The 26095-nt window shown below is 38.2% G+C and overlaps 1 protein-coding gene across 3 annotated transcripts in view; it reads right to left on the reverse strand.

Moving 5' to 3' along the window:
• ARHGAP20 (Rho GTPase activating protein 20) overlaps window positions 1-26095 on the reverse strand; it is a 133311-nt gene that overhangs the window by 20969 nt on the left and 86247 nt on the right. For all 3 annotated transcript variants that reach the window (XM_026505797.4, XM_057316697.1, XM_057316698.1), the window contains 5 exons: window positions 22787-22828; window positions 21798-21882; window positions 18862-18939; window positions 16334-16400; window positions 13254-13442 (listed from right to left, as the gene is read on the reverse strand). In XM_026505797.4, coding sequence (XP_026361582.1) covers window positions 13254-13442; window positions 16334-16400; window positions 18862-18939; window positions 21798-21882; window positions 22787-22828 — 461 coding nt within the window. The remainder of the gene's footprint in view (window positions 1-13253; window positions 13443-16333; window positions 16401-18861; window positions 18940-21797; window positions 21883-22786; window positions 22829-26095) is intronic.

Below are 26095 nucleotides of genomic sequence, written 5' to 3' on the forward strand. Positions count from 1 at the left end.
GGAAATAAAGAGACACCCAGATCCAGGAATCCCAGAGAGTTCCAAATAAAATGAATCCAAAGAGACCCATACCAAGACGCATTATAATTAAAATGCTGTATGTTAAAGACAAGGGGGGGAGATCTTAAAAGTATCAAGAGAAAACCACTTGCTACATACAAGGGACCCCCCTTAAGATTTGATTTTTCAGCAGAAACTCTGCAGCCTAGAAGGAGTAGCATGATATTTCTGAAGTGCTGAAAGAAAAAAAAAAATTTCCAAGGAATAAGAATATGCTACATAGTGAAGTTATCATTCAGAATTAAAAAAGATATAGAGTTTTCCAGAAAAGCAAGAGCTAAAGGAGTTGATCACTACTAAACCAGCCTTACAAAAAATGTTAAAGGGACTTCTTCAAGATGAAAAGAAAGGGCACTAATTGGTGATAACTAATTAGTAGCATATAAAAATATAACTCTCAGTGGAAATGGTAAACATACAATAAGATAGCGGATTAATCACTTACAAAGCTAGTATGAAGGTTAAAAGACAAAAGTAGTAAAAATGACTACAATAATTAGTTAAACATTACACACGATAAAAAAATGTAAAATGTCACATCAAAAACATAAAACACAGCAGGGGTAGAGTAAAAATGTAGAGCTTCAGAAAGAGTCCAAACTTAATATCAACTTAAACTAGAATGTTATAAGTTTGTTATATGTAAGCCTTGTGGTAACCACCAAACAAAAACCCAGAGTAGATACACAAAAGATAAATGAGAAAGGAATTGAAGCATACCACTTAAGAAAATCATCAAACCACATAGGAAGAAAGCCTGAAAAGAAGAAAGGAACAGAGTAACTAAAAAACAGCCAGAAAAAAAATTACAAAATGGCAAGAAGCACATATCTATTCAATAATTACTTTAAATGTAAATGGACTAAAAGCTCCAATTAGAGTAGAAAACATAGAGCGGTCGAATGGGTCAAAAAAAAAAAATCCACAAAAGTCATCCATATGCAACCTCTAAGAGAATCACTTCAGACTTAAGGACATACACAGACTGAAAATGAAGGGATAGAAAAAGATATTCCATGCAAATGGAAACCAAATGAGAGCTGGAGAAGGTATACTTATGTCGCATTGGACAAAATAGACAAAGTCTGTAATAAGAGGCAAAGAAGGGCATTACATAATGATAAAGAGGTCAATCCACAAAAGGATATAACATTTGTAAATATTTACACACCCCAAATACGAGCACATAAATATATAAAGAAATTATTAACAGACCTAAAGAAATTAAGTAGATGGCAATCTAATAATAGTAGAGGACTTTGATATCCCACTTACATCAATGGACAGATCATCCAGACCAAAAAATTAATAAGGAAATACTGACCTTAAATGACATGATAGACCAGAGGGACTTAACATACATACAGAACACTCCACCTAAACAGAACAGAATACACATTCTTCTCAAGGGCAAATGGAAAAATTCTCCAGGAGAGATCATATACTAGGCCACAAAAGTGGTCTTAACAAATTTAAGAAGGTGAAGTTATATCAAGCATGTTTTCTGACCAAGATGATATGAAACTAGAAATTAATTACAAAAAGAAAACTGGAAAATTCACAAATATGTGGAGATTAAACAACCACTGAAAAACTAAAGGGTCAAAAAAATTTTAAAGAAAAATAAAAAATACCTTGAGACAAATAAAAATGGAAATATGCATACCAAAACTTTTGGGATGCAGAAAAGCAATTCTAAGAGGCAAGTTCATAGAAATAAATGCCTATCCCAAGAAATACAAAAAATCTAAAATAGGAAGAAGGAGTTAAGATGGCGGAGGAGTAGGAGACACCGTTTTCAGCCGGTCCTCCGAGTCGAGCTGGATAGGTACCAGACCAGCCTAAACAACCACAGAAACCAGCCTGAGACGCAGGAAGACGCATCTGGATCTCTACAAATGAACATCTCCAGCGCTGAGTATTGAGGTACGAAGCAGGGAGCCATGAAACTGTGCACAGATATCGGAAGATAAACAGAAGGGGGAGGGAGCCGCCGCGTTCGGGTGCCGGGAAGCGGTAGCCACTTGCACGGGAGAGCGGGCGGGGCTCGCGGACGGCACCCGCAAAACAGCAGACTGAGATCTTGAGCCGGGTGCGTGCGCCACCAGGCATCTCGCGGAACACCGGAATCCCGGTGCGCTCACTGGATCCAGACTGAGACCGGGAGATCCGGGAGCGCGCGCGGGGCGGCTGGAGGCATTAGAAACACAAAGGACAGAGACGCGCTGGCCCTGGACATGAGGGCTGGGACGCCGGGTGTGAGGCGCACATCCCGGGACGCTGCAGGGTTGAGCAGCAGCAACAGAAACAGAGTTAAAGTGGCCAGAACATTAGTAGAGAACGGGCCGCAATCCCTCTGTTCTGTGACAGAGGCTGAAATTTGGCCGCTGCTGCTCTGACTCTCAGAAGAGGCACAGCAGAACGCCAGGGAAAGCCGCCAGAGAACAAAAGCCTGGAAATACTGGCTCAGGGAGTGCCCATCCCCATCCCCCCTCGCAGGGGACACGGAGACACTACCCAAACAGGGCTGCCTGAGTATCGGCGCGGCAGGCCCCTCCCCCAGAAGGCAGGCTGAAAAATCAAGAAGCCCACAACCCGGGCGCCTGGGTGGCGCAGTCATTGAGCGCCTGTCTTCGGCTTAGGGCGTGATCCCGGCGTTCCGGAAAGGAGTCCCTCATCGGGCTCCTCCACTGGGAGCCTGCTTCTTCCTCTCCCACTCCCCTGCTTCTGTTCCCTCTCTCGCTGGTTGGCTGCCACATAAATAAATAAATAAAATCTTTAAAGAAGAAGCCTACATCCCTAAGATCCCTATAAAACAAGGGGCACGGCCTGGGACCCAGTCAATAATTTGGGCTCTGGAAACCCCGCAACCTCTCTTCATCAGAATGACAAGAAGGAGAAGCCCCCCCCCAGCAAAGAAAAGACAGTGAGTCTGTGGCCTCTGCCACAGAAATAATGGATATGGATGTAACCAAATTATCAGAAATGGAATTCAGAGTAACGATGGTCAAAATGATGAGTAGAATTGAAAAAACTATTAACGAAAAGGTTACTGAGAATATAGAATCCCTAAGGACAGAAATGAGAGCGAATCTGACAGAAATTAAAAATTCTATGAGCCAAATGCAGGCAAAACTAGAGGCTCTGACGGCCAGGGTCGCAGAAGCAGAGGAACGGGTTAGTGAATTGGAGGATGGGTTAATAGAGGAAAAAATGAAAATAGAAGATGGTCTTAAAAAAATCCATGCCCACGAATGTAGGTTACGGGAGATTACTGACTCAATAAAACGATCCAATGTTAGAATCATCGGCATCCCCGAGGGGGTGGAGAAAAACAGAGGTCTAGAAGAGATATTTGAACAAATTGTAGCTGAAAACTTCCCTAATCTAGCAAGGGAAACAAACATTCGTGTCCAAGAGGCAGAGAGGACCCCTCCCAAGCTCAACCACGACAAACCTACGCCACGTCACGTCATAGTGCAATTCGCAAATATTAGATGCAAGGATACAGTATTGAAAGCGGCCAGGGCAAAGAAATTTCTCACGTACCAAGGCAAAAGCATCAGAATTACGTCAGACCTGTCTACACAGACCTGGAATGAGAGAAAGGGTTGGGGGAGCATATTTAAAGCTCTTTCAGAGAAAAACATGCAGCCAAGGATCCTTTATCCAGCAAGGCTGTCATTCAGAATTGATGGAGAAATAAAGACATTTCAGAATCGCCAGTCACTAACCAATTTCGTAACCACGAAACCAGCCCTACAGGAGATATTACGGGGGGTTCTATAAAAGTAAAAAGGCCCCAAGAGTGATACAGAACAGAAAGTCACAGCCAATACAAACAAAGACTTTACTGGCAACATGGCAACATTAAAATCATATCTCTCAGTAATCAGTCTTAATGTAAATGGTTTGAACCATCCCATAAAACGCCACAGGGTTGCAGATTGGATAAAAAGAAATGACCCATCCATTTGCTGTCTACAAGAGACTCATTTCAAACCCAAAGATGCATTCAGACTGAGAGTAAGGGGATGGAGTACCATCTTTCACGCAAATGGACCTCAAAAGAAAGCTGGGGTAGCAATTCTCATATCAGATAAATTGGATTTTAAACTACAGACTATAGTTAGAGATGCAGAAGGGCACTATATTATTCTTAAGGGAAGTATTCAACAAGTGGATATGATAATTATAAATATATATGCCCCCAACAGGGGAGCAGCAAGATACACAAGCCAACTCTTAACCAGAATAAAGAGACATATAAATAAAAATACATTAATAGTAGGGGACCTCAACACTCCACTATCAGAAATAGACAGAACACCCTGGCAAAAACTAAGCAAAGAATCAAAGGCTTTGAATGCCATACTCGACGAGTTGGACCTCATAGATATATATAGAACACTACACCCCAGAACCAAAGAATACTCATTCTATTCTAATGCCCATGGAACATTCTCAAGAATAGACCATGTTCTGGGACACAAAACAGGTCTCAGCCGATACCAAAAGATTGAAATTATCCCCTGCATATTCTCAGACCACAACGCTCTGAAATTGGAACTCAACCACAAGGAAAAATTTGGAAGAAACTCAAACACTTGGAGACTAAGAACCATCCTGCTCAGGAATGACTCGATAAACCAGGAAATCAAAAATCAAATTAAACAATTTATGGAGACCAATGAGAATGAAAATACAACAGTCCAAAACCTATGGGATACTGCAAAGGCAGTCCTAAGGGGGAAATACATAGCCATCCAAGCCTCACTCAAAAGAATAGAAAAATCTAAAATGCAGTTTTTATATTCTCACCTCAAGAAGCTGGAACAGCAACAGAGGGACAGGCCTAATCCACGCACGAGGAAGCAATTGACCAAAATTAGAGCTGAAATCAATCAAGCAGAAACCAGAAGTACAGTAGAGCAGATCAACAGGACTAGAAGCTGGTTCTTTGAGAGAATCAATAAAATTGACAGACCACTGGCAAGACTTATCCAAAAGAAAAGAGAAAGGACCCAGATTATTAAAATTATGAATGAAAAAGGAGAGGTCACGACGAACACCATTGAAATTGGAAGGATTATTAGAAATTTTTATCAACAGCTATATGCCAATAAACTAAGCAATCTGGAAGAGATGGAATCCTTCCTGGAAACCTATAAACTACCAAGATTGAAACCGGAAGAAATTGATTCCTTAAACAGGCCAATTAATTATGAAGAAATTGAGTCAGTGATAAACAACCTTCCAAATAACAAAACTCCAGGCCCGGACGGTTTTCCTGGGGAATTCTACCAAACATTCAAAGAAGAAATAATACCTATTCTCCTAAAGCTATTTCAAAAAATAGAAACAGAAGGAAAGCTACCAAACTCATTCTATGAGGCCAATATTACCTTGATCCCCAAACCAGGCAAAGACCCCATCAAAAAGGAGAATTACAGACCGATTTCCCTAATGAATATGGACACCAAAATCCTCAACAAGATACTTGCTAATAGAATCCAACAGTACATTAAAAGGATTATCCATCACGATCAAGTGGGATTCATACCTGGGATGCAAGCGTGGTTCAATATTCGCAAATCAATCAGCGTGATACATCATATCAACAAGAAAAGACTCAGGAACCATATGATCCTCTCAATCGATGCCGAAAAAGCATTTGACAAAATACAGCATCCTTTCCTGATTAAAACCCTTCAGAGTGTAGGAATAGAAGGTACATTTCTCAATCTCATAAAAGCCATCTATGAAAAGCCTACTGCAAATATTATTCTCAATGGGGAAAAGCTGGAAGCCTTTCCCTTAAGATCAGGAACTCGACAAGGATGCCCACTCTCGCCACTATTATTCAACATAGTACTAGAAGTCCTTGCAACAGCAATCAGACGACAAAAAGGGATCAAAGGTATTCAAATTGGCAAAGAAGAAGTCAAAATGTCTCTCTTCGCAGATGACATGATACTCTATATGGAAAACCCAAAAGAAGCCACTCCCAAACTATTAGAAGTTATAGAGCAATTCAGTAACGTGGCAGGATACAAAATAAATGCTCAGAAATCAGTTGCATTTCTATACACGAATAACGAGACCGAAGAAAGAGAAATTAGGGAATCCATCCCATTTACAATAGCACCAAAACCCATACGTTACCTTGGAATTAACTTAACCAGAGACGTAAAGGACCTATATTCTAGAAACTATAAATCACTCTTGAAAGACATTGAGGAAGACATAAAAAGATGGAAAGATATTCCATGCTCATGGATCGGAAGAATTAACATAGTTAAAATGTCCATGCTACCCAGAGCAATCTACACTTTCAATGCTATCCCGATCAAAATACCAAGGACATTTTTCAAAGAACTGGAACAAACAGTCCTTAAATTTGTATGGAAACAGAAAAGGCCCTGAATCTCCAAGGAACTGTTGAAAAGGAAAAACAAAGCTGGGGGCATCACAATGCCAGATTTCGAGCTGTACTACAAAGCTGTGATCACAAAGACAGCATGGTACTGGCACAAAAACAGACACATAGACCAATGGAACAGAATAGAGAGCCCAGAAATGGACCCTCGGCTCTTTGGGCAACTAATATTTGATAAAGCAGGAAAAAACATCCGGTGGGAAAAAGACAGTCTCTTCAATAAATGGTGCTGGGAAAATTGGACAGCTACATGCAAGAGAATGAAACTTGACCACTATCTCACACCATACACAAAAATAAACTCCAAATGGATGAAAGACCTCGATGTGAGACAGGAATCCATCAAAATTCTAGAGGAGAACATAGGCAACAACCTCTACGACATCGGCCAAAGCAACCTTTTTCATGACACATCCCCAAAGGCAAGAGAAACAAAAGATAAAATGAATTTATGGGACTTCATCAAGATTAAAAGCTTCTGCACAGCCAAGGAAACAGTCAGAAAAACTAAGAGGCAGCCCACGGAATGGGAGAATATATTTGCAAATGACACTACAGATAAAGGACTGGTATCCAAGATCTACAAAGAACTTCTCAAACTCAATACGCGAGAAACAAATAAACAAATCAAAAAATGGGCAGAAGATATGAACAGACACTTTTCCAATGAAGACATACAAATGGCTAACAGACACATGAAAAAATGTTCAAAATCATTAGCCATCAAAGAAATTCAAATCAAAACCACACTGAGATACCACCTTACGCCAGTTAGAATGGCAAAAATAGACAAGGCAAGAAACAACAATTGTTGGAGAGGATGTGGAGAAAGGGGATCCCTCCTACATTGTTGGTGGGAATGCAAGTTGGTACAGCCACTCTGGAAAACAGTGTGGAGGTCCCTTAAAAGGTTAAAAATTGAGCTACCCTATGATCCAGCCATTGCACTACTGGGTATTTACCCCAAAGATACAGACGTAGTGAAGAGAAGGGCCATATGCACCCCAATGTTCATAGCAGCAATGTCCACAATAGCTAAATCGTGGAAGGAGCCGAGATGCCCTGCAACAGATGACTGGATTAAGAAGTTGTGGTCCATATATACAATGGAATATTACTCAGCTATCAGAAAGAACGAGTTCTCAACATTTGCTACAACATGGACAGCACTGGAGGAGATAATGCTAAGTGAAATAAGTCAAGCAGAGAAAGACAACTATCATATGATTTCTCTCATCTATGGAACATAAGAACTAGGATGATCGGTAGGGGAAGAAAGGGATAAAGAAAGGGGGGGTAATCAGAAGGGGGAATGAAACATGAGAGACTATGGACTATGAGAAACAAACTGAGGACTTCAGAGGGGAAGGGGGTGGGGGAATGGGATAGACCGGTGATGGGTAGTAAGGAGGGCACGTATTGCATGGTGCACTGGGTGTTATACACAACTAATGAATCATCGAGCCTTACATCGGAAACCGGGGATGTACTGTATGGTGACTAACATAATATAATAAAAAATCATAAAAAAAAAAATGTTTAATGGAGGAAAAAAAAAATCTAAAATAAACCACCTAACTTTACACTTCAAGGAACTAGAAAAAGAATAAATAAAGCACAAAGTTAGTAGAAGGAAGGAAATAACAAAGATCAGAGCAGCAGTAAATGAAACAGAGACTAAAGTGATGAGAGAAAAATCAATGAAACCAAGAGCTGCTTCTTTGAAAAGATAAAGAAAATTGACAAATCTTTAGCTAGCTCACCAAGAAAAAGAGAAGGCTCATATAAATAAAATCAGAAAGGAAAGAGGAGACATTACAGCTGATACTACAGAAATACAAAAGATAACTATAAATAATTATACACCAACAAATTGGACAAGCTAGGAGAAATGGATAAATTCCTAGAAACATACAATCTTACAAATCTGAAAAATGGAAGAAAGAAAATCTAAACAGACCAGTTACAGTAAGGAGATTGAATCGGTAATTAAAATCCTTCCTACAAACAAAAGTCCGAGACCAAATGGCTTAACCGGGGAATTTTACCAAATATGCAAAGAGGAATTAATAAAATTCCTCCTCAAATTCTTCCAAAAGATAGAAGAGGAAGGAATACCATCAAATTCACATCAAATCCACTTTATTTTTTTTAAAGATAGATTTTATCTATCTATCTATCTATCTATCTATCTATCTATCTATCTATCTATCAGAGAGAGAGCCCACAAGCAGGGGGAATGGCAGGCAGAGGAGAAGCAGGCTCCCTGCTGAGCAAGAAGCCGATATGGGACTCGATCACAGGACCTGAGATCACAACCTGAGCCGAAGGCAGACACTTAACCAACTGAGCCACCTAGGTGTCCGTGTCAAATTCATTTTAAAAGGCCAGTACTACCCTGATATCAAAACCAGACAAAGATGCAATAAAGAAAATTACAGGCCAATATCCCTAATGAACACAGATGCAAAAATCTCAAGAACGTATTAGCAAACCAAATTCAACAATACATTAGAAGGATCATACACCACGTTCAAATTTATTCCGGGGATGCAAGAATGGTTTATCATTGGCAAATCAATCAATGTGATACACCACATTACCAAAATGAAGGATAAAAATCATATGATTATTTCAATGGACATAGAAAAGGCATTTGACAAAATTCCACATCTGAGGGCAGCATACCATGCTCCACGGGCCAAATCTGGCCTGCCACCTCTTTTTGGATAGTCTGCAAAGTTTTCACATTTTTGAAAAGGTTGAAAAAATCAAAAGAAGAATATTCAGTGACACATACACATTATATGAAATTCAAATTTTACTACAACCTATAACATTCTTGCTGGAACACAGCTACATTCATTCATTTATGTATTACTATCCATGAGAGCTTTCACTTCATGCTTAATGGCAGAGCTGAGTACTTGTGACAAAGACCATCAGTGGTACTCTCATTGCTTTGCAATGGTGCTCAATACAGCAAACTACAGTGACACATTTATACCTGGATAGTGTTTTGAGTGCCTTGTATATCCTGATACTGTAAAATTTAAATTTTTTATTACCTGTCATGTTTAGTGTTGAGCTTTTAAGGCACAGAGCAGTGCAAATGACTCTGTTGTTGCAATAAGTGGCAAAGTATTGTGCTAATCAGGCAACAATATAACAGATGTGGTAAAAGAACACAATAAATGTTGACATGATCATACCAAGAACTCATCATAATATTTCCAACTCAGAAGAAATTATTGATTATAAGAATTCAGGATATTAAAAATAAAATATTTCAGCACTGCAGAATTTCTTCCCCAAAACAAAACAAAACAAAACAAAACAAAAATGAGGTTCCAACAAAAGTCAGTTTCTGAGTGGCTCATTGTTAGTAATGCAAGGAAAGCCATTTACCAATGTGGAGCTACCTAAATTTTGTGTGCTTGCAGTAGATGAAGGGATGTGTACAGAGAAACTGGACTTAAGACTATGAGCCTTCTGGGGCACTTGGGTGGCTCAGTCAGTTAAGCATCTGACTCTTGGTTTTGGCTCAGGTTGTGATCTCATGGGTTGTGGGATTGAGCCCAACATCTGGCTCCACACTCGGCAGAGAGTCTGCTTGAAGATTCTATCCCTCTGCCCCTCCCCCCACTTGTGCACCTGCATGCTCTCTCTCTAGTAAATAAATAAATCTTAAAAAAAGAAAAAAAGACTGTCAGCCTTATGGTGAGAACAGCTGCTTGAATAGTTGAAGACATTCCCAGTAATATTAATAGGAAACTAAAAAACAAGACAAATTATTTTAAGCCACTGTCCTTGGTTCTTGATTAGTTGGCAGATGTTACCAATACTACTCAGTTGTTTATTTGAGAAGTCAGTGCTTTGTTTGAAGTGACTGAGGTGTTAGCCTTGACTAGTCTGCATGGAACAACGAAAGATGAGAATATTTTCAAAGGATTTGAGAAATTAATAATACTTCAGTACAACCTGAAGTGGAATCTGCAATGGTGCTCGAAGTGTGTGGAGCAGAAAAAGACGTAATCTGACAAATTTACAAAGTTTTCGAAAAGTAGTATTTAATGCCTATGGTTATTTACTGCATTATTCATCAGTAGTACTGTGTGGGAAACATCTGCATCTATCAGGTGTTACTGGATCAGTAGTTTCAACAGTAAACTTCATTCACTCTCCTGGACTTACCCACTGCCATTTCTGTGACTTTTTTTCAGAAACAGAAGCTGAGGAGCCTGACCTGTGCCATCACATAGCAGCTCAAAAGCTCAGCAGGGGTAAAGTTTTATAGTAATCTTTGAACTAGGGGCTGAGATTGAAATTTTTATGAATGAGAAGAATTTTCCTCGTGGTGAATGGCTTTGGAAATTAGTTTTTACTGCAAACTTGATGATGTTTCTTAATGAATTCAACCTAAATTACAAGGCAAAAAAAAAATGCTTACATATAAAACTTTTGAAAGGTTCATTTTGAAACAACTGACATTTAATCACAAGTAACGTCGAACTGTTTTTACAGTTCTCATGCTGTCAAAAGTTAAGAGAAGCAAGATCTCCATTCTTATACAAATTTGTAGCAGATATATTTTCTGCTCAAACTATAGTTCCAGTGGTATTTTACCGACCTCAATGCAAGTGCAAAGGAAATTTCCATATTTCAAGATCCTTTAACTGTGCAATCGAGGAGCTTCTGCCTAATCTTCAATTGGAAGTGATTAATCTGCAATGATGTGCTAAAAGGCAAATATCAAAAGAATAATCTAACGAAATTCTACAAATGCCTTCAAAGAGGGGAATATGCTCAAATAAAATTATATGCTTGTAGAATGAAATCAGTATTTGGCATTATCTATGTGAAAAAATATTTTCAAAGATGATAAAATATATAAAATCTTATTACAGATCAGAACACTTTGCATTCAATTATGAACTTAGTACTCCAATTATGCAAAGTGTTATTCTCCCAGAATAATTCAATTCTTCTCATTACTAGACCTATATTACATGAAATTGCACTCAATTATTACTATATATTAAATATCAACAAAAAATGAGTGGAAATCTCTTTTGTCATATAAGTACATACATAATTTCCTCGATTTTTGTTTCTTGATCTGCAAAGTTTACTATCTGGTCCTTTACAGAAAAAGTCTGCTGATTCCTGATTTAAATTAGTGGTTTCCAAAGCAGCTATTCATCAAAATCTTATGTATTAAAAAAAAAACAGAGCTGGTTCACCTGTAACAGGTTATTCTGATGCCCAGCTACGTTGGCACCATTGATCTATAATTACTCCATCCCTGATCCTATTTGCCATGAATCATCTTAGAGCTACAACCCCTATTACCCTAACTTCCAATAGGGAGAACCAGAGGATTAATAAACAGACAGTGCCTACAATTTAATTAAGCAAGTCACTGGCAATATTGGGTAAAACCCTTAGGATTTTTGACTCCTGATTATTGGTCAAATTAATTAAAATAAAATTGACAAGGGACACAGAGAAACAGTTTTGAAAAACCTGATTATAAAGGTAGAAGAATAAAATATTCTCCTCAACTTATACAAGCAACATTCCTTTTGTATCTTTGAAGAACAGTAACAACTGACCTATTAATAAATAAATTAATCTGATAAATATTTATTGAGTACTTACGTACGTCAAGCAGTGTTCCAGGTGCTGGGAATATAGCGCTGAACAAGACAGACCAAAATACCTGCCTTCACGGAGCTCACACGTTAGTGGATGGACAACTGTAATGTCTCTGTAACACCCCTTCAAAACAGCCCAAAGATGTGAGGAAACAGCCCTGGAGTCCCCAGGACTGTTTGCCATCCCAGGAGGGAAGCTGACTGGTACGTGTGCAGCTGTTAGAGCCCTGGCAAGACGGTGCAGTCCCCGACGGCCCGCGGTAAACTATAAAGTTGGAGGCTAGGTTATCACCACCGAGTGATGGGGGAGTGTGCCTGTGCGGGGGAATGCAGACGAAAGGGTTGCCACTGTTCACTGGATCCCCAGCTGGTTCAAAGTGACAAAGGCGGCCACAGACACGCAACATCAGTTTTCTGCTAGCCCACTCACACCACCCATACAACACATTTCCTCTTACCTATACAGTCTCACCTTCAGACTGTGGGCTTAAAGCACAAAATTAGGTCGGGGTAAGTAATGGTCCTCTTACTGTTAAATATCATTTTTATCATTCTAGAGTCTTTATTATGGAGTGGTAAAAGAGATGGTTATATTCACAGGGAATTCAGAGTAGATTAGTAGAACAAGGAGAGATTTCTGTGGAAATCTTAGTTTTCCCAGACCTATCCATACCCAGATCCATGCAAGGCATCACAGTCTCCTGACACCCATCACCAACAGACTCCTGCTTATAATGTGACCATGTAGGGGAACACACAGTCGATGTATTACAGTACAAAGAAGGCATTGAAGCACCTGCAGCACGGCCCGGTGCCTTGGACCTTGCAGTGAGCATAAGGTTAAAGGGGAAAGAAGAGTGAAGAAAGAAGAAACAGACTGTACTGCTCCTTGCTGTTGATTCCAAGTCAATCACGCCTACTGCCGGTTTATAAAATTATCTTCTAAAACTCTATCTTTTCCTTCAAAACACTCAGCAAATTAAAAAGAAAAAAATCTCATCTGGGTAGAAGTTTGGGTCTTTGCCTTTGTACTAACTTTGCTTTCAAGAATAAAAATTTTGCTAGAAAGGCCCCATGAAGGAGGAGAAGCAACTCACCACTTAGTTGCTGGGCTGCAGCCAGGCGGCTGGGCTTCAGGATGAACTGGCACTGCATCTCTCGGGGCAGCTGTTCCATGAGGAAGGACTCCTGGAGGTTGGAAGGCGTGGTGGAGTCCTTCAATCCCTGTGTCAGGAGCATAGTGTCTCGAAGATGGCTCATTTTAATTCCATAAGGATATTCATGCCCTACACAGAGAAAAATCTAAATGTAGACTTTAGGCTGACTGGCACTGTGAGCATGTGTGCTACGTACTAGAATGCACGGCAGTTTCCTCCTGGGACTTTGGGAATAAAGAATCCTTTTGTTGACTGAATGACCCCTGTACATGCTCCTACACTTGGAGACCACTACGTAATGCAGGTGGCCCTATCAAAGTAGTTTTAAGCAGGTGGTGGGGAGGGTGGGCAGAAAAAAGCAAAAAGAAAAAAAAATCTTTAAAGAATACCTTCTTTGGAATTCACATATTAGTTTGTGACTTGCAGGATGTTGACTTTTCCTATGTTTGCATCCAGGACTATTTGAAGATACTCTAGTTCTCCTTTGACACTAATTATATATGTAAATCTTCAGCAAATCCTTGACATCTCTGGGCCTTAAATTCATGGTTTAAGATATTTACCCTCCTTACCACACAGTGATAAGGATCAAATAAGTCAACTTTAATGGTTAATATAATTTAAATAGTAAGGGCAAAGAACTATGCATTTCCAGCATCACTATTATTCAACACAAGATGTCTGTCTGAAAAAGGCGTTTCATTACTTGTTATTAGTTAGATCATCAGAGTTACTCCAGAGCATCAGGACTGGTTTGTCTGATTTATGCTTCCCTCCCACTGCTGCCCTCTGAGGGTGGTGTTCACAGGCAATAATCAGAAGGAAGACTGTGCAGGGCATTGGAAACACAGAAACAGGATTCAAAAAGTAATCAGCGAACTAGAAAAACTAAACCCTGGACATCTAACTGCAACATGACTTTTTGCTCTTTAGTATTTTCAACAATTGCATTTTCTTAACTTAAACCTTCACGTACCACTGTGCTGTAGATTTGCTTTTTTTCTTCTTCTAAGTACAGAGAATAAGTTCTATTCTATTCCTAATTTATCACTAAATGTACCCTGTGAACTCTTCCTTTTCCATCTAGCACAGGTATACAATATCAGCGTTCCAATAAATAATATCGAGCATTACAGTTGCTTCCAGGGATTAAGCCCCCCCCCCCCAATAGCCAGCAGCTAAACTACAAATGAAGTTTCCAAGACACACTGAAATATACAAAAGACAATCGCTGCTAAATCATGTCCCATGGTTTTCTTTTTTTAAGTGAGTTAGCAATGAAGCTTGAAGCTGTTTTAAGCCCGAAAGCGACCACCTAAGTAGTTTTAATTAATATATTTTATGAAAACAATTATTTTAACTATTTATTTTATTTTCATCACAACTTGGTTGCTCACTGATTTTTACAAAAATGACAACATTAAAAAAGAAACCAGAAATGCAGTGAATTTTGGCCTCAGCTATATACATGACAGCTTACTTTAAGTCCGAGAATATATATTTTACAGAAAGGTTTGGTTTTAGATTATTCAGATCACTTGAAACACCCTGAATTACACAGTAGTGATCTTTCAGGTAAATGAAAGGATTACATGAGATAACAATATAATATGCTTTGCACAATATGTGGCAGATAGTGAGCATTTAAAAGTTATTAGCAGAAATCATCTTCATCAATATTACTGTCATCATCTCAAGATCTGCTACAGATACTGCCCCTTATTTTAATTGCTCTATTTCTGTTAACCACACAGAGTGAACTTACCGATCAAGAAGTATGTATGTATGTATGTATGTATGTATTTATTTACTTATTTTTTAAAGATTTTATTTATTTATTTGACACAGAGAGACAGCCAGCGAGAGAGGGAACACAAGCAGGGGGAGTGGGAGAGGAAGAAGCAGGCTCCCAGCAGAGGAGCCCAATATGGGGCTCGATCCCACGACTCTGGGATCATGCCCTGAGCTGAAGGCAGACGCTTAATGACTGTGCCACCCAGGCGCCCCAAGAAGTATTTTTTAGTTAAATAATTAAACAAGGTGAGATGTAATCTTTTTACCAATAATTCCTCAGAACAAATGCTGGAAAAATCTATCTAGAGAAATAGAAAAGTTGTGAAATAGTAACTAGCTGCTAAGTCAGTGACTATTTCTAGGACTCTAAATGGGTTAATCTCATTTTTATTATGATGCCTAGGGCAGGTTTTGAGTACGCATTGATCAATTAAGAGACACGACTGGATTACAGATAGTCTTCCACAGAGGCAATGTAGTAGGGAGGAAAGGGAACAGGAAATTCAAGAATTGGATGTGAGGGCTAATCGGAGGCCTTCAGCCCAGGTCATGATCCCAGGGTCCTGGGATCAAGCCCAGCATTGGGCTCCTTGCTCAGCAGGAGCCTGCTTCTCCCTCTCCCTCTGCTTGCCATTCCCCCTGCTTGTTCTCTCTCCCTCTCTCTGTCAGATAAATAAATAAAATCTTAAAAAAAAAAAAAAGAATGTGAAAAATAAATGTATAGGGAAAGGAATACCAAAACATATTGGTTTCTTAGAGAAAAAAATTTAAAAAGGTATGCAAAATGGCTCTGTTTGGGGGCGCCTGGGTGGCACAGCGGTTGGGCGTCTGCCTTCGGCTCGGGGCATGATCCTGGTGTTATGGGATCGAGCCCCACATCAGGCTCCTCCGCTATAAGCCTGATTCTTCCTCTCCCACTCCCCCTGCTTGTGTTCCCTCTCTCGCTGGCTGTCTCTATCTCTGTCAAATAAAAAAATAAAATCTTTAAAAAAAAAAATAGCTCTGTTTGTAAAGTGAAAAAATAGAAAGGGAAATATACATTTCTCTTCTTGACTATTTGCCTAACACTTAGGAAATGGTTGATAGGTTAAGTATCGAATGAATAAATAGATATACGAGATTAATAGTTGATGGTGCTTACATTTAAGACCACATGACCAATTTTCTGAGACATTTAGAATCATAATTAAAACACAATCTCATCTTAGATTTTTGAAGAAACTTACCAATAAGTGGGTATGGTGCTTCTTCTTTGCCAGAATTAACCCATAACTGGTAATCTCTCTCAGAGCCCTTGGGGATAAAAGAAGTAATAATAATTCTTTCATGTTTGGTAATTGAATAAGGACACATTTTTTGGGGGGGCATTTTTATGTTTTGAAAAAAGTGGAGATGATATAAATGCTATTCAGGTTCATGGGGGTGGATACAGTTTTTGAAGATGGCAATGCTAATTGCTACAACCTATCTTCCCCTGTCTCATCCTTAGCAGAGGACTCAGGAGTCCTGCCCTTTTTCCCTAGTGATGACAAGGGATCCACAGACCACAATGGAAGCAGGCCCTCACAATTATGGGTAGACCGCAGAATGTAAAATTATAGGTCTCTTTACAAAGCAAAAAGAAATGTCCTAGTTTTCTACAAGGTTAATCTCTTCTTTAGAATCCTGACTTCTGCTATGCCTCTGGACTTCTCAGAGAATACTGGACTTAATCCCCAACAAGCCCCTGCAAAGACATTCTTGTTATCCAGAAAGCCAAAAATACTACTGTGTCAGTGATGAAAACGTAAAATCTCAGAGGCTGATTATTAGCTCAGCTATTTCTGAGCAGAAGGAGAATGACCAAGAGGCTCTGAGGAGATAGGTAGCTGGCACAGTCTACACTGGTTTTATTTTGGGCAAGTCCAGTCCTGGGCACAGAAAGGACAAGAATTCTGTCTAGAGAATAGGCCCAGTCATAGAAAACAATGAAATTGTTCACTAGCAGAATTATAGCCCAGCAATACTAAAAATCTTACTTGAAAGAAATAATACTAAATTATGTAGACTTTGCTGCATCCTCTAGGAGAAGATAAAGTAAAATTGTTTTAAATGAGGCTAGACGAGATGGGCAATATGGCAATATTCAATATTCTTACCTTTAGTTTTTGATTAAAAATCATGGTCCTGATCTTATAATGGAAGGTCCTAGCTGTGGAGAATAGTCTCTGGCTTCCTCCCCTACTCTGTTTGTCACTTCCCTCCCCATCCTCTACTCAAAACATTTTACTGCAAATGGGGAAAGCAAGCACCTAATGAGAATCCTTTTTCTTTCTTTCTTTTTCTTTCTTTCTTTCTTTCTTTCTTTCTTTCTTTCTTTCTTTCTTTCTTTCTCTCTCTTTCCTTTTTCTTTTCTTTTCTTTTCTTTTCTTTTCTTTTTTGGTACTGTCTGAAAACATTGCAATAATCCCTTAGAATAGAACAAATAGCCTCAATTCTTAAAATGAATAGAAGTATTTTTGGTCTCAGGAGATGGATCACTTTTTTCAAAGGAAATGCATAAATAAAATGAGTTTTGTCATTAATTAATCTCCCTTTCCCTTAAACTACTCACTCTCTTCCAAGACATAAACACATAAGCTTAGAAATCAATGCAGAAGTGCCTGTTTTACCCAGTGTATATAAATCTAATTATATCTTAAATATATTATTAAATTTAACTTAAATCATATTTAAAAAAAAATCAGATTTCTTACCTAAAGTCTGATTTCTCTGAGTGCTTAAGGGCTTACGATAGCACTGTGTATAAGTAAATCTAAATATAACTTATCAGACTACGGCATATCTAAAACATATGACATGTTACATCATAGTAACACTGTGCTTTCATATTTATAGAGAATCTGACTCAAGAAATGGTGTTATTCAAGTGCTTCCTTTAGTTTCCAACCTTCTGAAAGTCATTCCTTTTAATACAAGACCCACCGTGTGGCGTTTATATACTGGTAGGGAGGAGACAAGGAGAACTTTCCTATGTTCTCCCTATCTCATCCTCAAACATGCCAATCTCCTCCATTAATAAAATTTCAAAAACTTACCTTTGCCCCACAAAACAGAAAGAAGCAGAAACTAAATGCAAAATGGGGGAACATGTGGTATGCACACTAAAGCTCTTTAACTCCATGATCTAATTCAAAGCTTGTTTTTTAATTTGCCAATTCATTAGAGGTACCAGCCATCTCATCTTTTGGATCAACAGCCAGTGAATATGGATTCTAGCTCTGCGTTCTTCATGTATAAATTCTACTACAGAGCAAATCCTTCAGAATTCATCATCCTGAGACTGATGGACTCTTGGGATAATAGGAGAATAATTAGGTAAAGGAGAAGAATCAGAAAAGGAGACAGGGAAAGAATAGCCATTGAGTGACAAGTGGGAAGGAGGTTAGAACTTTCTCATTAGAATCTTATACCAAGAACCCTCCCCACCTGTATATGCATATAGCATATACAATAAAAATACATATTATCATCACTCTAAAATTATAGCCTTATCTTATTATGGTTTCCAGTTTACTTAGGTCTTACAATGTCAGTCGAAGAGTAGTGTCTAATACTAAAGCTTTACTGTCCTTATTTTCTCCATTTTTGGGAATAAAACATGAATTTGGTGTCGCTAGTAATCAGGTGTCTTATGATGAGAGGGATAACATTTATATGGCTCTAAAGTATCAAAGTTTGTTTTTAATGAAGACTATCTAGTAGAGTAACTTACAGTTATCCCTAGCATTGGTAGTGACATGTTGATAACTTCATTTGCTGTATCTGAATTCGTTACTGTTATAGTTTTCGACTGCAGAAAAAAAAGAAATAAGAAATACAGTTATACATAAAGGGTATTAAATCAGGTGAGTAAATAACTATTATGAGATGATTACCCAAAGGCAAATTTTGATTTCAAGTATTAACAGCATAAAGCATATGACTTAAGTAGAACAACAAACGCTTGACAATAATTTACTTTCATTCCATTACATCTTATGCCTTTTGATAAAACATCTATTTCTCTTAATATAAAGAATATGTAGCTCACAAAATATAAGACCTTCAGCAAGAAAGAAAAAGATTAACTACATCTGAGAGAGAGTACATGGACTACCCTTCCGATCCCCATCCCCGACAAAAACCTAGTGCAGTTGGTGCACTGAATCATCTCCGTAACTGTATTTCCGTAATGCAAAGTGTGAGAAAAAAGGGAGAGAAAGTTCTCCTTCTTCCTGAGTACTGTTTTCACAGCGTGGGTTTCACAGTCATTTACTTTCATGTTAAGAAGTTGAGGTAAAATCAGAATAAAAACTGGCTACAAAAAGACATTTAAAGTTTTGAATTTTTAAAAACCACTATTATTGAGCACTATGCCGAACCCTGTGGCTACTGAGATTTTCAGTGTTGAAATCTGCAGACACCTTAAAACCATGAGTCTGGCAAACAGGACAGAATTTTAGAAAGCTCAATTCTGTTGCCAACTCTGCTACTGAAGAGGTGATCTCTGATATATCTGTGCTAAACTACATTTAGAAATTACTGCTTAAAAATATTTTGCTATAAACAGAAAAGAGATTAACAAGATTTTGAGATATCTATATAGAGTTCACTGAATTCTAAGACATTGAAATGTAAGACAATGTTATGCTCAAAAAAATATTTACTATGCACATGGGTTTTACATATTATAATTATCAGATGAATCAGCAATTAGGGCTGTGTCCCTTATAGGGCTTAAATGGTATAAATAAGTAGTATAGGTAAAACCAAAATGATATAAAAACAAAAATGAAAAAGAATAATGCTAAGTGAAATCCACTGACAATTCACCACTTATCTTTCCATTATAGTATTTTTTTACCTCTGTGAGCTGATTATTTGACATGACAAATTGCCTCTTAAAGTTGTTTGCTAATTGATTTCAAATTGTGCTTCTTGTGCTCCAAAGATTACGCAAAAGTCTCTCAGAAGCCAAAAGGCAGGGCTTAGAGCACCCACCCCAGTGTCTGTCTTCTACCAGAGTGGCATAGATGTCTTATACACTGGGCTTTAACTTGAGATATAGTTTTATGAAAAACAACTGCTTTTTTTTTTTAAGTCTGAAAACGTATCCTTAAATTAAATTTTAAAGAAATTCTCTTATGAAGCCTTTTGTAAGATGAAGAATCTTTCCTGTAATACTAATAGTATCTCCTAATGTACCTGATTTCTAAGATAATGATTTTTCTTAATATTAGACACATTCATTCAAAACAGTAATTATAGGTGTGTGTTTTTCCTTGCATGCCTTTCTGGCAGACAAAACTGAATTTCAGCAGATAGTCCTCTTTGGCTAGTAAACAAATAAAATAAACAGACAAAAATGAGAATGTGGCTTTTTTTCCACGTTAGCAGAATTCACTGACAGGCTGTGTATAACTAAAGGCCAAGGATAAAGAATGCTTTCCATACATACTTTCCTATTTTGGGGGGAATCAATCTTTCTGGAAGCAGGGCTCCCTGAAAGGAGGCTCTTGTCACGATGCAACGTCAGAGAGCCAAGCACAGTGTGTTGCATCATCTTTGAGTTAACCAGGGTACTTGTGATAAAAACGGAGCACCCAACCTGACCATATCCCTTGTCTTCTCTTCCAAAGAGAATGAACTCTGGTCCTTCCTCAAGCACACACTTTCCATACAATGAAAATGTTTTAAAAAATTCAAGGGATTTTCCATGAAAATGCTAATTATAACCAACCGCCACAACAACTGAATCAGAGCTGGCAGAAAAACAGAGGTGGGTTTTTGTTTGTTTGTTTTTTGCTGCTTTGCTACAGATCTCTGCAGTTTCACACCATAAAAATTTGAGTATTTCCCTCAAGCAGTGACATCTGGCACTGATGCCAGAACATTTGCATAACTTTGCTTTTGGCCAAAACGTAACTGTTTTGTACTAGATCTTTTTCCAGTGTGATCCAGAGCTGTTGTGAGGTATGGCAATGCATAGTATCATAAAAATATCCATAAGTTTCCATTTTGTTCATCATTGATAACATTTTCGCATTTATTCTATATTTGCTGTCATCAAATTTTACTTAATAACTAGGGCTAAATAGGCTTAATTTTTATTTGACCAATATGATAAAAACTGTGAGGTAGAAACATGCTGTCCCTTAAAAACGTCATCTCTCCTAGCTCATCCATTTACTAACCCAAGGGATTCAAACCCTAAAAATTCAGAGAATGAAGAACTATCTAAAACCACCTTCTACTTAAGAAGTGACAAGTTGGAAAAGATTGCTTAATACTAATAGGAAATCTATCCTTGTGAAAATGGCTTTACTACAAGCCTCTGCAGCTGCTATTGAAAGGATCCAGAGAAACATTAATGCCAGAGGGAGGAAAGAGACATCTGACAAGCAGTATTCTTTCCAAGTGTAAATATGAAATACTGTAGTTAATGTGAATTTCTCTTGCTTCATTTTCTCTAGGATTTACTTTTCACATATACAAAGACATACATAGACCCAGGAAAATGCATTTTCCCACAACGGTATTTCTAAATGCCTGCCTTCCACAGCACATCCACAGTCTGTCTGTCTGCCTGCCTGCCTGTCTCTTTTCATCCATGGTGCTCTGCTTTATGCAGGGACTTGGAATTTAATTTTCTGGCTTAGAAACACTTACATAGGCACAATTCCCAATGTCCTTGGCGAAGATTTTGAGGGGAATGCTCTTCGGGTAGTCCTTCTCTTTCTCTAGATTGATGTATCTAATCAAATGCAACAACAACCCAAAACAGCACCGAGTCAGATGGATTTCACTAATGGCTTATTTTAAAATCAATCTATTTTGCTAATATTTTCAATATACTTATATGCTATGTTTTAAAAGACAGATGGAAAGACTCAGCAAAGTCTGATTACACTATGGGTTGGAAGAGAACTAAAAAAAATTCTCAGGACATTAGGTATGGGCATGGAAATGAATGGGAGATCTATTTCAAGTGAGGATGGAGAAGCGCAGTCAGGTTTAGGCACCTCAGGGTGGTGTTTTATCTTCCAAGCTTTCCTACCTTCCCTGGACAGGCCCAGGTCTTACGGAGAAGTGCAGGAGCATATGTCATACTTGACTACACCAAACCAAGACAGTGGGCTTTGACTTCTCATTTAGCTCTCTGGTAGAGTGTAAGTCTTCCCTTAGGAAGGTAGTAAGGGGAGGAAGGAGGGAAGGGTTGTGGAAATTAGAGAGAAACCTAAATTGACCATTTATCCTGTATGCTCAAAGGTGAGGATAATAATCAATTTTTGAGGTGCTTGGCAGAAAACCTCCCATATATGGAAACTTAATAGATGCTCTGAGGAAACCATTTGCTCCAAATGGTAGGTTGGAGATGTGGAAATGGGAGAGATTATTGACTCATTTCTGTCTAGAATTATCTAACCAGACCTCAGTGTTCTCCTTCCTAGAAAGTAAGGTATACATGTAATGAAGAGAACACTGTTTTCAGGAAGTAGTAGCTAGTGTACAGTTCAAACAATAGTTTATTTTGAGGATATATGAGTAATTTCTGCTAAGGAAAAGGGGAATAGTTTGGGGCACATCTCTGCATAGAAGAATTTAATTCTTTTAACTACAGGGTGAAGATTAAGAATATGTTATACTGAAAAAAATACCTCTGAAGGAGAGAGAGCCATTTGTCCTTTTGTTCTGGAGAACTGCAATCAAAGAAAATAGGAGAGAAAAATTAAACACATTACACATTTATGCTAACATATCTGAGACCGTCAATCCAGACAAAATATCCACAGCCTGATACTGAGGGAGCTGCCCAGTACGGCAACTCTGGCATAACGGCGCTCTGAAGAATCTGCAGGTAGAAAATCCCCATCAGGAAACACTATGTGGTCAAGTAGAGTTCTATTAAAACCTCCTGAATCGATCCAAGACAGGGCCGTTTTCTTACTTTATGGCTCTTTTACAAGCATAACTCTTACGGTGGAACGAGTATTTGATCCGGAATCTAAACACCTGGTTTTCAAAAACATATGCAAGCTATCTGATCATGAGTGAATCACTTCACATCTCCAAGCTTGTTTCCACATCTGTAAAACTGGGCTAATTGTCTCAGAGTGTTTTTGTAGCTTTAAATGCCATACAAACAGAAAGTATGCTCAATTTGAGATTAAAGAGAAATTTGGCATATTGATGGAAATATCTTGGCCCAGAAACCAGTTTTCTGTCGGGAAAAGAACTATTTCTACATATAGCAGGATTTTAATTTAGTTAATTAGTTCATAGAAAACCTATTCTTAATTACTACAATCTTCTAAGATCAGCTCATTTACAACTAAATCACTCTTAATAATTTTTCTGAAGTTACTGCTACATTTAATTCTTAAACTTGAAAATAATTCAGCGCTTATTTCTCTACGGATGGTCTTGTTACTAGCTTTTGAACCATATTTCTAATCTTAACAAAGTTGGAAACCCTTGTTATTTTCTTGTTCCAGAAAAATACACTCAACAAGTATTTATAATTTGTTTCTAAGTCTGTTGCTTAGCAATTCTCTCCATACACAACTCCCAGGATTGGGCATCAGAAAGTACACTATATCTCTTTTACCAACCATCCAATTTTCATCTCCCATAGCTCCTTACAAACTCTTAATGTATTCACCCTTCCTAAACAGAAAATTTTCTAGGTTCATTTGTGTCAAATCTTGGATTTATTTAGGAAAAAACTGTGTTGAAAAATAGGTGAGTTTTCTTTGAACCTGTGAACCTTTTTCAAAGCAGCTAAAGAAAATTGCCCCTTTAAAACACTTAGTATTTTTTTAACTCTTTATTGACATGGAAGATACACAGAAAAAACTGTGTAACGCTTAAGTGCACAGCTTGAACATTTTCCACAAACTGAACACACCCGCATGACTACAACTCATATTATGAAATAGAAGATCACCTCGGGAGGACTGCTTATGCTCCTTTTCAGGCACGAGTTCCCACTATTCTGACTTCTAACAGAACAGTAGAGTTACATTTTCTTTATTATAAATGTAACCAGATAGTATGTACAATTCTGTGTCTGCCTTCTTTCATTCAACACTACGTTTATGAGACTTATCTATATTACTGCATGTGGTTTTAGATTGTTCATTCTCATTGCTGTACAGTGTTCCATTGTTTGAATATACAGCACGTGGTACTTCAAAAATAAACAATTTATGAAGTGTGTCAGGCTAACTCATTGAGATTGATTTATGTAGTCTTCTTGTGTTCTCCCCTTTCTCCTACTCTGTGCAAGAAGAATCCAGAACTTCTCTTTAGTGATTCTTAAGGCCTTTTTACCAAACTAAAAACAAAAGTACTGCAAAATCAAGGTGATCTCAGAGTTTTATCAATACCTAAGCTTATCTGGTAAGAGCAGGAAGAGGACAAAGCAGGATATCTTAGAGAAAGAGAAAAGGCAAGGCAGGTTGGAAAGAGACCCTCAAATTTGGGAGGGGATGGAGTCTGTTACCGCTGAGAGTGAACAGGGAACCATATGTTACTCGGCTGAGATGCCTCAGGAAAGAGAAAGACCCCACAGGAAATGACTGTAAGCAGCAACCAGGGAGGCCTGTTCCTGAGTTTTTATATCAGCAACAATACCTGCACCCCACATAGGGCAGGAATCAGAGAGTATCTCAGAACCTAAAGGACACAGAAAAAGATGTGACCACAACAGGCTAAAGGTCAGAATCTTTCACCTGTTTGGAAGACATCACAGAAATCTGCTGGCACAATGGAGGCTCAAGGTGGGTTTTCATTCGATCTATAAATAAACAGGCTTTTCTTGCCTTCCTGAGTTTGTAGACAAAGATTCATACTAGGTACTTAAGTTAAAATATCATTGTTCTGAGTCCTCTTATAGACAGGTCCTTGTCAGATTTCGGTACTTCCTGCATATTTGAACAATGCTCTCATTTTACTGTGCTGTTATCTGTAACATCAAGGTTCAGTGCCTGCTCTTCAGGCAGATATAGGTTTGAGAATCAGGGTACAAGAGCTCCTTCTGGCCATTGTTGAGATGTGATGATCTACTGCATGGCCTAAGGGAAAGCACGAAAAGTTCATATTTATTATTTGCTCTTCCTCTAACTTGACACAATTGGGAATTCCTCACTGATTCTGGCAGTTGTCAGTCTCAGATTTCAAAGCTATTAGTCTTTACATTCTTGGTTTCTTTATAGATATTACAGTGACTGGCAAGGAGAACCCGCTTCTTGAGCTGCTAGTCTGATGGCATTTTAAACTGATCATGACCTAGATTTTTCTTAATATTGATGGATATATACCATTTCTGATGTTCTTCAACCATTCCTTAAGGTTCAAGCTTCCCTCTGATATAATTTCGCTTCAGGTTGAAAAACTTCTGTCTGTGTGTTTTTTGTTTTGTTTTTTTTTAGCAAAGTTCTGCTGGAATAAATTCTTAGAGTTTAAAAAAATCTTTATCTCGCTTTCATTTTTGAAGGATATTTTTGTTGGATATAGTTTTCTAGGTTGAAAGTTTTTTCTTTCAACACTTTAAAGATGCCATTCCAGTCTTCTGAAATTGCCATAGTTTCTGATGAAAAAGCCAGTGAGGCACCTTATTGTTCCCCTATATATAATGTGTTGTTTTTCTCTGGCTGCTTAGAAGATTTGCTCTCATCTTTGGTTTATAGCAGTTCGTCTATAACATGACTAGATGAAATATTCTTCATATTCCTGTTTGGGGTTCACTGAGCTTACTAAATCTGTACATTTGTATCTTTCACTAGGCTTGGGAGATTTCTAAACTATTATTTCTTCAAATATTCTGTCCTATTCCCTCTCTCTCCTCTTCTGGAGTTCCAGTTACATGTACATTGTATCTTTTGGTATTTTCTAACAAATCTCCGATGCATTTTAAATTAAAAAATGTCTGTTTTAGGGGTGCCTGGGTGGCTTAGTCAGTTAAG

The sequence above is a fragment of the Ursus arctos genome, unplaced genomic scaffold (assembly GCF_023065955.2).
Source record: "Ursus arctos isolate Adak ecotype North America unplaced genomic scaffold, UrsArc2.0 scaffold_22, whole genome shotgun sequence".
NCBI classification, from domain to species: Eukaryota; Metazoa; Chordata; class Mammalia; order Carnivora; family Ursidae; genus Ursus; species Ursus arctos.